Source organism: Zonotrichia albicollis, chromosome 13, assembly GCF_047830755.1.
Source record: "Zonotrichia albicollis isolate bZonAlb1 chromosome 13, bZonAlb1.hap1, whole genome shotgun sequence".
NCBI classification, from domain to species: Eukaryota; Metazoa; Chordata; class Aves; order Passeriformes; family Passerellidae; genus Zonotrichia; species Zonotrichia albicollis.
This window is the reverse complement of record NC_133831.1, coordinates 15,501,100-15,512,617: the sequence shown is the minus strand read 5'-3', so window position 1 is coordinate 15,512,617 and position 11,518 is coordinate 15,501,100. Positions and strand designations below refer to the sequence as shown.

Here is an 11,518-nt window from a genome sequence, read left to right as displayed (position 1 = left end):
CTTTTCTCAGGATATGGAGCTCACAGGTGTATAGGAAATACAGTAGGGAATTCACAGAAGGAAGGTGCTGCTGACTACATCAAATAGGGGTCAGGTCGCCTCAAGGCACTAACAGTTCCCAAAAGAACTACTATTTAATGTCTCACTTAAGGTTGTGGATATGCCCATTATTCCATTGGAACAGATTTTCTACATTATCCCAAGCGTCACCAGCCACAATCTGAAGAGCAAATGTGAGACTACAAAGAAACAAGAAAAATCTCCTTTCATTAGCAACTGTGCTCTCTCACCAAGAGAACAGAAAACTAACTGAATTAATAAAATATATCCCATCTAGTAAGAACATCCTGTAATATGTTGCATGCAAGCTGGTTTTAGCTCATTTTGCAAGTAGGATTAATTTTTAGAACTTTAAGACTTTCATGTTAATCCCAGATAATGGTGCAGTTGGTAGATTAATCAGATTACAGGCCATGTCAGCATGATTTGATTTTATATGATATGAAGCATGTTACTAGAACTGCTACCCTCTCATTTTATGAAAGGATGACCTGGAAGAATGACAGACAGGGCTCACCCCATCTCAGCAGTTGCAGACCTCTCCTTCAAGATCCTTTTATAAACATGCTTTGTTTAGTCTGCTTTATCTCGGACTGACATTTTCTGACAGCAAGTTATAACCTGAATTTTTGAAAGACATGGACTTTGTCACAACAATGGATTGTGTAAACAAACACTGTAAGAAAATGGTATATAAACTCACCTTTTACACACACACCACTGATTTACCACCTGCTACAACCAAATCTCTGATGTGTGTTTTCAGTTAAAAACTCCACCTCAGATTCTACCTAGTCTTTGCCATTAATTTGATTCTTGAGCTTCTCTTTTGCATCTCCCTTGTTCCCCACATCTTTACTCTCATTGGTTACAGCAGGGCTCAAGCTCATTTTATTTCTGGTTAATCTGATTAGGTAAGAGCCTGGGATTGTGATGTCAGTGCATTAGCAGAAGGAAGTAATGCTTCCTGCAGGAAAGATGGCAATATTGACCTTTTAGAAGCAAGTCATGGTCTGACTGGAAGATTAAAACAGAGCCAGCCAAACTGCAGTAATAACACCAACTGATTCTGCAGGAGCATCCTTCAAAGAGGGATTATGGCTCATGGACTGCAGGTAAGAAAGCATAATGTCCTTGTGTTTGGTTATGTGCCTGAAGGGAGCTTTGGCTGGGAGAGAAAGGTCAGCTTCAGCAAAAACAGCAGAACATTAGAAATACTGACTAATGAAAGGCTTTGATTCTTACATTTACTCAGCAGAAAAAAATGCCTTTCAGAGCAAAGGCATCTTGATAGACTCACGTTTTACAAATGAATGACATTATTTGACTTTATATTCATATTCTTTCATTCTGTGCTGACAAAATAATAGTTATGAATTTCTCTACTGTACAAAATTGCTGTAGTTAATTTTTTTTTTTTTCCACTTAAACTCAGAAACTTACATCAGTAATTGAACAGATGAGACTGAAACTAAACTAAATAACTAATTTCTCAAGTTATAAATTCATTATTCAAAAATTTAATGACTTTGCATGACAGTTTAGTAGATTGCTTTATTATTATGAGCTGTCACTGTATTATTCAGCATATGTCAAGGCAACATTCAACAATGCAAAGGCTTTAGTGAGCCTGTAAGGCAGGTTGCTGTGGTGATGGGGTGTTCAAACTGATGCAATCCTTAAAGTTCTGGTTTTGAACCTTTCATTAGGCTTTAAAAAATGCTTCACACAGAGGATATTGTTGTAGCAGATATTGTTTGTACCCAAGACTTTCAATGAGCAGAGCTGTTAAACCAAGTAACAGCTATAAAGCTGCACTGCTGGAGTAGCTTTAAGCAGTAATGACTATTTACACCTTTATGCCTCAACATTACCTTTATTCCACAGTTACATCCACGCAGACAAAGCTCATCATCCCTCACTTGAACTGAAGCAGTTGTGGTGTCACTCACCAAATGCAGCAGGAAGCTCAGCTTTGGCAAGAAGGCTGACCTTTAACTTGCTGTGCAGAAGAAATTCTGTGCATTTATAACTGCAAAAGCAGATTGTAAAGCTGAAGTCCATTAAATACCGCAATCAGTATCACAATTAGGCAAAAGAAGCTGCTAAAAATTGCAGGGAGAATTATCACTGTGTTTAAGCTGCAGTTAAGAAGAATGCAATAGACATGGGAATATTGGAGACAAAATAAACCAAGCTCAACAACAAAACAAAGAGCACTTTTTATACTGGTGTCAGTTACTATCCTTAAAGATGCTTTTTTTTGATACTTCAAATGGTAATGATGTTTATGTGTTCCAGTAGTCTCAAATAATCATTGTCTTTGACCAATGCTTCTAATTAAGTCAGAATCTCATATCCTGCCCGTGTATTCACCACTAGCAACCTCCCAGAGGCAGAAATGGGCCAGTTTGGAGCTGCATTGGGTCAACTGAACACCAATCCACGAGCAGCTCTGCACTCACTAAAGCTGCTCTCAGTGCTGCGGCACAGCCTGACCCAGCTGATCCCAGTGTCTCTCCACAATCAACGAGGCACGAACAAACCTGATCTAAAACCAATCCTGCACTTATGCTTTCACTTCACTGACTTCAGCCATGAAGGAAATAATAACTAAACCAGGCAGAACAGAACTGCTGCCACCCACCCAGGGCCCAGCTGCGAGGTCATTCTGCATGTTCTTGGAGCATTAGGGCTGATCAATTTTGAGTACTTGCAGAATATGCTTAGTCTAGCCAGGATGAGCTTCTATATCCATTGCCTTGTGCTACTATGATCTGTTCTCTGAAACTTCCTTTAACACCTGTCTCCAGTTTTATCTTTAGCTTTAAATGCAGGAAGCTATTCGTGGCCAGTTTAAAATAAATGGCAGTAACTGGTTATTTTATTTTTGGCTGCCATGAGTTTTGCAAGTAATAACCTACTACTGTTTTCTACAGTTCAGTTTTCTTTTCTTCCTAAGCACTTATCTCTCCTATGCCAAAGAAAAGGAGAATTAAAAACAATTCATCTGTCTAAAGAGTTTGCAGGTGTTAAGTTGTTGTTAGCAATACTTTATGTTATTACTGATGAATCCATAGCTCTGAGCTTTTAGAAAAATGTTTTACTGAGTTCGGTGAAAGGTAACTGGTATGTAGATAACCTATTTTCCACTGTTGAAGCTTTGAGCCAGCTCTGAATTTTTCTTTCAGTTAGTTCTGTATTTTTAGCAACAGCAGGGCAGTATCAAGTGTGACAAAACCTCATTAATTTAAGGGGATTTTCCAACTTTATTTCTAAAACTTATATATTAATCTTATTCACATTTTTTCTACTTCCTTATATGTTTTCTTGCCTGCTTTTTTACCACATTATAAATGAACAAAGCATTCATCTAGGTCTTGAAGGGAGGTAGAATCCAAAGACACCGATCTGTTTGGGCCAGAAGAGAAACCCAAATGGAGATTATGGATTTTCTAGACACACAGATATCTCTGGGTGCAACAGCCTGAAATCAGCATGTTGAATAAAGATCTGTAATCTGAAACCCTGGAGGCAAAAAGGGTTAGGGTCCAGATCTGTGGGACATAGCCCTGGCCACGATGAGGAGCACTCTGCTCCAGAGGCAAACAGCACAACAGCTTCCCACCTCTGCAGCTTCCCCTCTTCCCACTGCCATCCCAAAGCTTCTCCTTTGGTGTGAGCCATCTCCCTTGTCCTCTAAGACAGCTAATGGATGGAATGTCAAAAATTCAGCTGTGAATTCATGCTTGGGAAGCAGAGTTTTCTCTTTTACACAGTGGAAAATGATGATCAAGGTAGAGCAGCACCTCAAAGTCACATGCTGACCTGTAATCTCAATCTCCTTTGCCTTACATTTTAATTTTCACTTGTCTACCACACAAGCAAGCAACTGAGCTCTGCAGAACAGCAAATGGAACAAGAGGAGAGGTTGTTATTGTTTTGGGTGGCTTTTTAAAGGAGTTGATGATGGCCAAGAATGTATCTCATAATGACTGGGGCAAATTACTTGTTTATCCATTCATAACTCCATTCACAACTCAGCCACCAGCTCCTGAGTTATGAGATTGTGAACAGTTCTTGCAGAAAGATCAAAAACTCTCAGAAATATTTTTATTTTGACACATTATTGGGGTGGAGGAATTTTTTCTTAACACTATCAGAGACTGGAAGCTTTTTCTTGTATGACTTTGTTGCTAGTTTTAGACTTACTTCCCTTTCCCTTGCAGATAAGAGATGAGGAAAGTGGCTACAACAAAAATCTGTTTTGCATTCCTAAGCATTATGAAGAAGATTTAGAAAGAGTCTTCATTCCTCATGGACTCATCCTGGACAGGTATGAGGGTAAACAGAAAAGAACAGGGACAGTGATGCCAATTTTTGTCCCTCCAAATGAAAAGACCAAGGTCCTTGCCCTGTGCAGCCCATGAGAAAGATGGAAACCCTGCAGCCTAACACTTCTGTCCTAAAATCTAGTACAAGAGGGGGTTTATGGAGAGGGTTCCTCTACAAGCTCAGTTAAGCATCCATGCTCCCTCAAATATCTTTAAGACCACCTATCCTGCAATTTTAAGGTTTATGGGTTAAATCAGCTTGTGCTGTGCAAATATGTAGCTAACTTTCCTATGACTTGCCGCGGTAACAATTTGCTAGCTATAAAAACAAAACAGCAAGATGAGAATTTTTAAACTCTTTTTTCCTTTTTTTTTTTTCTCTCACAGGACAGAACGTTTGGCTAGAGATATCATGCAAGACATGGGAAGTCATCACATTGTTGCACTCTGTGTCCTTAAAGGAGGCTATAAATTCTTTGCTGATTTGCTGGACCGTATAAAAGCACTAAATCAAAATGGTGATAAATCTGTTCCTGTTACCGTGGATTTTGTCAGAATAAAAAGCTACTGTGTAAGGAATTTTCTTTTCTTTGGAAAGTTGACTCTGTCCATAGACTGGCATTCTAAATACTGGTAGTTTGAGTTTATGCATACAAAAATTGAGTTTATGCCTATATTCTTTTCAAATTACGTACTAAAAAGGAACTGATTTACTGATCTTCCCCAAAGGGTGGATATTACACATTCACTGGAATAAACATATAGCAGAATACTCAATATGACAAAGCCAGGGGCAGATCTTAAACTCCCTCCTCGTGCAAAAAGCAAGAGCAGCACACCTTTCAAACAAATACAGGATAACCCTTTTGGGCATGCTTTATGTGACTTCAATCTCTTCCTTCTCCTTCTAGAATGATTCACCTGCAGAAAAAATCAGTTTTGTTGGAGAGGAACTGTCTACACTAAATGGGAAGGTACGAATTAGCATCTTCAGCTTTTAAAAGGAAAAAACTGTTCTTGTGCATTTTCCAGGAAATCCATCTTTATTAAGATTGTGATACTACATACTTCCAGCCACTTAACACTGAATTAAATTGCTGGGCTTTGAAACAGTGAATAATTCCCACTGATCTCAGTGGAAACTTGAAGTGATCAGTGATGACTGCTCCCAAAGATCCTATTCCCCATTTTATCCCAGAATGCCCAGAAATGAACCATATTAAACTGACTCATTCGGTGTGGCTCTAGAATACTAGTGCTATACATAGAGCAGTGTATAGATCTGATATAGATGCTTTTATTACCACATTTTAAACTTTCATAAATAGAGAAAGACTCTTTGGAAAGCACCAAAGTACAGTCATTAGTAAAAGTAACAATCTCCTCTGAAAAATCAATGCAACTTCTTTGTAACTGAGGGTTTGGGTTTAGTATGCTTTTCTTGGCTGTATAATTTGCTGATAATTGGCATTTAAGTATTTTCTTTTCTTTTCTTTTCTTTCCTTCTTTCCCTATGTAATCTCTTCCAGAATGTGTTAGTAGTAGAGGTAAGTAATGACTGAACAAGGGGTGGAATGACATGCATTTTTTTTCCTTCTTTTCAAATTAATACATATTACATATAAAATAATAATTAATTATTTTATTAGTTACTGGGCTGCTAGGTTGTTATGCTCTAATTTAATCCACTGACAGTCTGGTTTTCCTTTCAAACTTGAAAGATAATTTATTTTTTTATCTCTTTCAGGACATTATTGAGACTGGTAGAACAATGAAAGCACTGCTTTCAAAAATAAAAGACAAGAAACCAAGGATGGTAAAAGTTGTAAGGTACAATGATATAGCCACTAACTAACATATTCAAATCATTTGGGTGAATAGTCTGCATGCTGACAGGTGCTTGTTTGGCTTGAAGTTTGGGGGTGAGGAAGCAAATGCAGGAAAGTAATCCTTATTCAGCTGCTCAAAAATTAAGTGTGTCCTAAACTGGGAATTTCACCTGTGCACTACCATCTTCACTGCTCAAATTAATTATAAAAGGTTTTATGGCTCTTTCCATGCAGTTATAAAGTCTATTGGATTCCTTGTTTCTTACTTTATGTTTGAAGGAAATTCATCTCTTTCCATAGGTTTTCTAACATCACCTCAAGTTGCCTCAGTACTAGAATGACAACACTGAGAATATTTCTTAATATCCTCAACCACAGAAGTTTCCAGAATCTAAGAGTCTGTCAGCACTGGGAAGATGATTTCAAGTAGCATTCTAGACCTGCTTTTAGTAGATCTCTAAAAGGAAATTTTGTGGAATATCCCTGTGTTTCTCAAGTAACCACAATGCTTTATAAAAACAGTTGCTTTAAGCATCAGCTCTTCAGACAGTCCTTCTGGTGACTGTCCAGGAGGGTCTCAGTTTCTTCTGAAGTGCTCAGGCAAAGCAAGAATAGATGTAATTTTGCAGAAGAAATTGTTCTTTTCTCCCTCCCTCCCCACTAAAATCATTACCAGCCACTCGGACATGCTTCCCCCTCTGTGCTATCCTAGTGTCCATTGCTGCATGGAAGGGCAAAGAGCTGAGACACAGGACTGAAGGGAACTGAATGCAAAGTTGAGCCACTCAGACATAAAGATCAGAGCCTTTGCTTTTCCCTCCACTTCAACGCTGAACACCACTTCTTTCTGTGCAATAATCTCACATGTTTTAATTTAAGTGCATGATTTTAGAACCTTATAGAGAGGCGTGGCAGAAGGGAAGTCTACAACTTAGAGCAAGACATATTTTAAAAACCAACCTTCTCTGCTCTGCCTTACAGCCTGCTTGTTAAAAGGACAAGTCAGAGTCCAGGCTACAGACCAGACTGTGAGTATCATGTTTTTCTAGCATTTTTTTTTGTCTGTATTTTCCAAAACACAGTCTTGCAATTTCACTTCAGGAAGCATATCTGACAACTAGCACATAAGTTTCATGAAGGCCAAGAAAAATGGGGAGAAACTACATAAAAACTTGTGAACTAATGACCAGCTACACCATCCTGAGGCCTCATGATCACCTTCTTTTTTCTCCTGAGTGCAGATTTAGCTACTTGATATACAAATTTAACTATTTAGATAGCAGAAACAGGATCAAGCTTTAACTGTGTTTTGCTCTGTTTTGACCCCAGAGGGCATTTGTTTTGACATCTGGCATTATTAAACTTGCCTTGTTTCCAAACTGAAAAGTCCTACTGAATCACAGTTCATCTACTTTCACTCAAGTAAAATCTCACTCCTCTTCTCCTTTACCAGGACTAACTCATAACTAGGTTTTAAACAATTATTTTGTTAATAAAAATAATTCCCTTAAGACCTTAATTTTATTACTGGCTGATGAGAATGGTTTAGATTCTAACCTCTGTCATCAATTTACAGCTCAGATTCTTGAGAAAGCACCCTGAAAGAGATGATGCCTATTACTCTCAGCTCAAGTATGTGTTGAATACCAACTGTGCAATTCAAAGCTACTTACATCACTGAATTATAAAAAGAACTGTATTTTCTTGCAGATACAGGCTTTGAAATTCCAGATAAATTTGTGGTTGGATATGCTCTTGACTATAATGAATACTTCAGAGATTTAAATGTAAGTACATGCACATTCTTCCACTGCCAGGTATCAGGTATCTACGTACCACAGGTACTTAACAGGAATATTTGCTTCTATTCAGAGCTTCTCAACAATTAAAAAAATCTTCAATTGCAGCTATAAACTTCCATTAAAAGAGCAAAACCATTTTAAGGTGCCGAGTTGGTAATGCAATGTAGGTGCATAAGAAATGTTTGTGCTTCACCTTTTCATAATTCTACTCCACAAGTCTCATGGCTCAGCCATGCTGCAGGACATACTGAACCCCAAGGATAGTGAGCAGCATACAATCTGCGGTCCCATCTGAAAATAAAATAACTTGTATTTTGACTTTAATTTGATATTTGTCTGTCTTAGTTCAATCCTATGTTGCTCTTCTGTCACCAAGTCCCTAAAGTAGCCGTGCAGGCACTCTGTGTGAAGGTTTTCCACACACTTATGGATAACAGGGCTGCAAGGTCTCTCTTCCCTTATTCCATTACAGCTTCCTTAGGCTGCACAGAGTAGTAGATCTGGAAACATCATAAACTAATAGGGTTGGTCTGTTTTCAAATGTCCTTCCTTAATTCTAGTTAACTTGGGAAGTTTTTCACTTCTAAGTCTTTTTACTAAGACAAACCAGTTCTGCTGAAGACACAAAATCTGTGCTATTGCTCAGTAACATGAAGGTGAATGCAGTAATTTAACAAGCCTAAGTTCTTCAGGATATATAAACCTATATGATGCCGTGTGAAGGCTGACTTAGAGGCTAGATGGATTTAAAGAACAAAGTAGGTACTTAATATAAGGCCTCAATGGATCCACCTTGGGCAGCACAAGAGCCCAGCCAGGGCTGCACCCAAGATGAACCAAAATGGTCCCAAAATGCACAACCGGGCACGGGGTCTCTCACTTTGATCAGTTCTGCTCCATTTGCATCTTGCAGTTCATTGTCCCATCCCAGCTTTAGCCCACGCAGTCCCATCCTGCTTGTTTTTCTCTCTCCAGCCCACGGTGTTTGTGCTCTTGGGCCTGAGATTTGGATCATTTGTCCTTGGTGCCCATCTGGAGCAGGAATTGTTTTGTCTCCCTGCTCTGTGCAGAGAACTCACAATCCCCTAATATGAAACTCAGAACTACACAGTAAAGCAGCACAGAATCTGGAAAATAGAAAATCTAAAACCTAGGGCATCATATATATTACAGATAAACTTGTAAAGAGTATTAAAATCTCAAGTTTACTACAAGCAGGACACTTGCAACAATTATGGTTCTAGTGTGTTTTTATTACAATACTGGGAATACAACTGAAAAATCTGTCTTGCATTTCATTCGAAGATAGAGATTGATAAATATTGTACTCTTTTCTTTTAGCACATCTGCATTCTGAAAGAGAATGCCAAAGAGAAATATAGGATATGATAACTTCAGTCTTCTGGAGCACTGATTCCTGGCTGCAGATTAGGTGACAAACATTACACCAGGAAATTACTCTTGCTACTTGAGTGTCCCTAAGAAGAATAAGAAGCTAAATGTCAGTGCCCAGGACCTGCAGCTCGCTGATTGCCGTTTGTACTGTCGCTGAACACAAACTGCAGAGACCCTGGGCTTTTCCCGTGGTGGAGGAGCAGCCCGGAGCTGGGGCCGAGGCTCTGGCGACGTCGAGCGCTGCCTCCGGGCCCGGGAGCGAACCCAGCCCGCTGTGCCCGGGGACCGAGGGGGCACCAGGGCTGGAACAGGCGGGGACTGAGTGGGGACACGGGCAGATCGAGGGCGGAACGAGAGGGAACTGACGGGGCAACGAAGTGGGACCGATGCGGGACCAAGGCCCTCCCAGTGCCACCGGCCCGGCCCCAGGCTCGGTGCCGCGGTTGCCCGGTAACCGCGCCCGGGCCCTCAGCGTCTGTGACGGCGCCGCTGCCTCAGCGCCCGCAGCCGCCCTGATGCTCATTCGCACTTGGCTTTTCGCCACGCGAACTGTTCGCGGAGATTGGTCTCTACGAGTCTTGCGATTTCGTGGAGAATTGGTCTTTGTGAGCGACTCCGAAACTCGGAAAACATTGGTCCTTGCTAGGGACTACTCAATTCACAGAACACTGGTTTCTGTGAGGGAGTCCTGAGTTTTTTTGAAGGTAAATATTAACTCAAGTTGTACTTTCTGGTTTGGTCACATCTGAAAGAGAATGCCAAAGGGAAATACAGGATGGGATAATGCCAATCTTCAGTGCGGTGGCATGTACAGCTGAGAGGATGAACAATACATGGTCTGCTGATGGTTCTTTTTTCTCACTGAAGAAATGCAACATTTCCTAAATATACTAGTCTATACATTTTTTTTCCCCAAAGTATTTATTTAACCTACTACCATAGGTGAATGAGTTCTGTTAGAGTTTTTGTGGGTTGTTATGATCTGGTTATTAAAATTATTAAGTAGATGCCCCTGAAATAAGGTGCAAAACAAGACCATGTGCCAAAGTCAATAGTTTGGATTATATGTAACAGTAAATGTGAGGAAGTGAGAGGGAGAAAGAAAAATGAGCTGGGTTGGAAAGGTGGGAAGAAAGAGAGTGACAGAGACAGATTTAGTAGAAAATATCACCATTCCATGGATCCCATTCCATCCCATTCAATCCTTTTCTTGTCATTGTGGTGAGGTCTCCCAAAATGTAAGACTACAATGGATTAATGCAGATTTGAGCAAGGTGGGACTGCCCAGGTACCTCCCTGGGGTGGGGCAAGTTTGGCTCTGTCTCTTACTACTCTCAAATAATAGAAAATCTTTAGCACCAGTATGTCCTTTGAGTCTGCCATGAATTGGGTTGTGGATTTTCAGATCTGTTGTGTTTCTCTGCATGCCATGCAGTCATCTGGTGCAAGGCCTCAGGAATGGCTCTGGGGGCACTTTGGAGGTCTTTGCTGGGTTGTGACACCCCCTCAGCTGCCCCTCATGGGAATGTCCCCTGGATGTGGCCTTCTGGGGCTGGGGGCTTTTAGAGCTGAGCCAGTTTGTCTGAGGGAGGATGGGTGTCCACTGCCCCTTACCAGAGGTTGTGCCTCACCCCCAAAATTTCCTCCTTCCCCCTCTGTTGATGGGAGGTTTGTGTGCCAACCTGGCCTCAGCAGACGAGTCTGTGGCTATGACTTCCCCAGCCTGAAGGCAGAGAGAGCTGATTTTCAGGACAGCTGCTGGATTTGACTTTAGTGGGGATATATTTTTCTCCCTCAGCCTTGTTCACTTCTCCCCAGACCTGAGCTAACAGGACAATAGTGTCAGCTTTATCTTAACTCAAGTCCCTTAGGCAGCTTAACTCCCAGTGCCAAGTTCCAGTCAGGAGGCATTTTCAGGGAAGGGTGCATTTGGGGGGTCTCAGCTTCTTTATTCAACTTTGTCACAATGGGCAAAAAGTCCTTTATAGCAATATTTAAGCCATTAGCCATAATATTCTAGTCTCTCACAAGTCCTGTGAGGAGTAGCTGAGAGAACAGAGGTCTTTTATCCTGAAGAAGAGAAAGTCCATTCAAATTG

At 40.5% G+C, this 11,518-nt stretch overlaps 1 protein-coding gene across 2 annotated transcripts; it reads left to right on the top strand.

The window, feature by feature from the left end:
- The first annotated feature begins 873 nt into the window (after positions 1–873).
- LOC102061014 (hypoxanthine-guanine phosphoribosyltransferase) lies at positions 874–10,859 on the top strand. 2 transcript variants are annotated; one of them, XM_014273498.3, is made up of 9 exons: positions 874–1,175; positions 4,290–4,396; positions 4,782–4,965; positions 5,306–5,368; positions 5,924–5,941; positions 6,142–6,224; positions 7,205–7,251; positions 7,934–8,010; positions 9,367–10,859. In XM_014273498.3, exons 1-9 carry the CDS (start codon positions 1,158–1,160, stop codon positions 9,412–9,414), a joined length of 645 nt encoding a protein of 214 aa, XP_014128973.2. In that variant the 5' UTR covers positions 874–1,157; the 3' UTR covers positions 9,415–10,859. The 2 variants fall into 2 exon arrangements, with proteins under 2 accessions (XP_014128973.2, XP_074407207.1); XM_074551106.1 differs by lacking the exons at positions 7,934–8,010; positions 9,367–10,859 and adding an exon at positions 7,800–7,879.
- The last annotated feature ends 659 nt before the right edge of the window (positions 10,860–11,518 follow it).

What these genes read in the sequence shown, in the direction of transcription:
- LOC102061014 (XM_014273498.3), top strand. An exon ending in CATGGACTCATCCTGGACAG is followed by an intron (nt 4,397 to 4,781) that starts GTATGAGGGTAA and finishes TTTCTCTCACAG; the next exon opens with GACAGAACGTTTGGCTAGAG. An exon ending in TCCAGGCTACAGACCAGACT is followed by an intron (nt 7,252 to 7,933) that starts GTGAGTATCATG and finishes ATTTTCTTGCAG; the next exon opens with ATACAGGCTTTGAAATTCCA.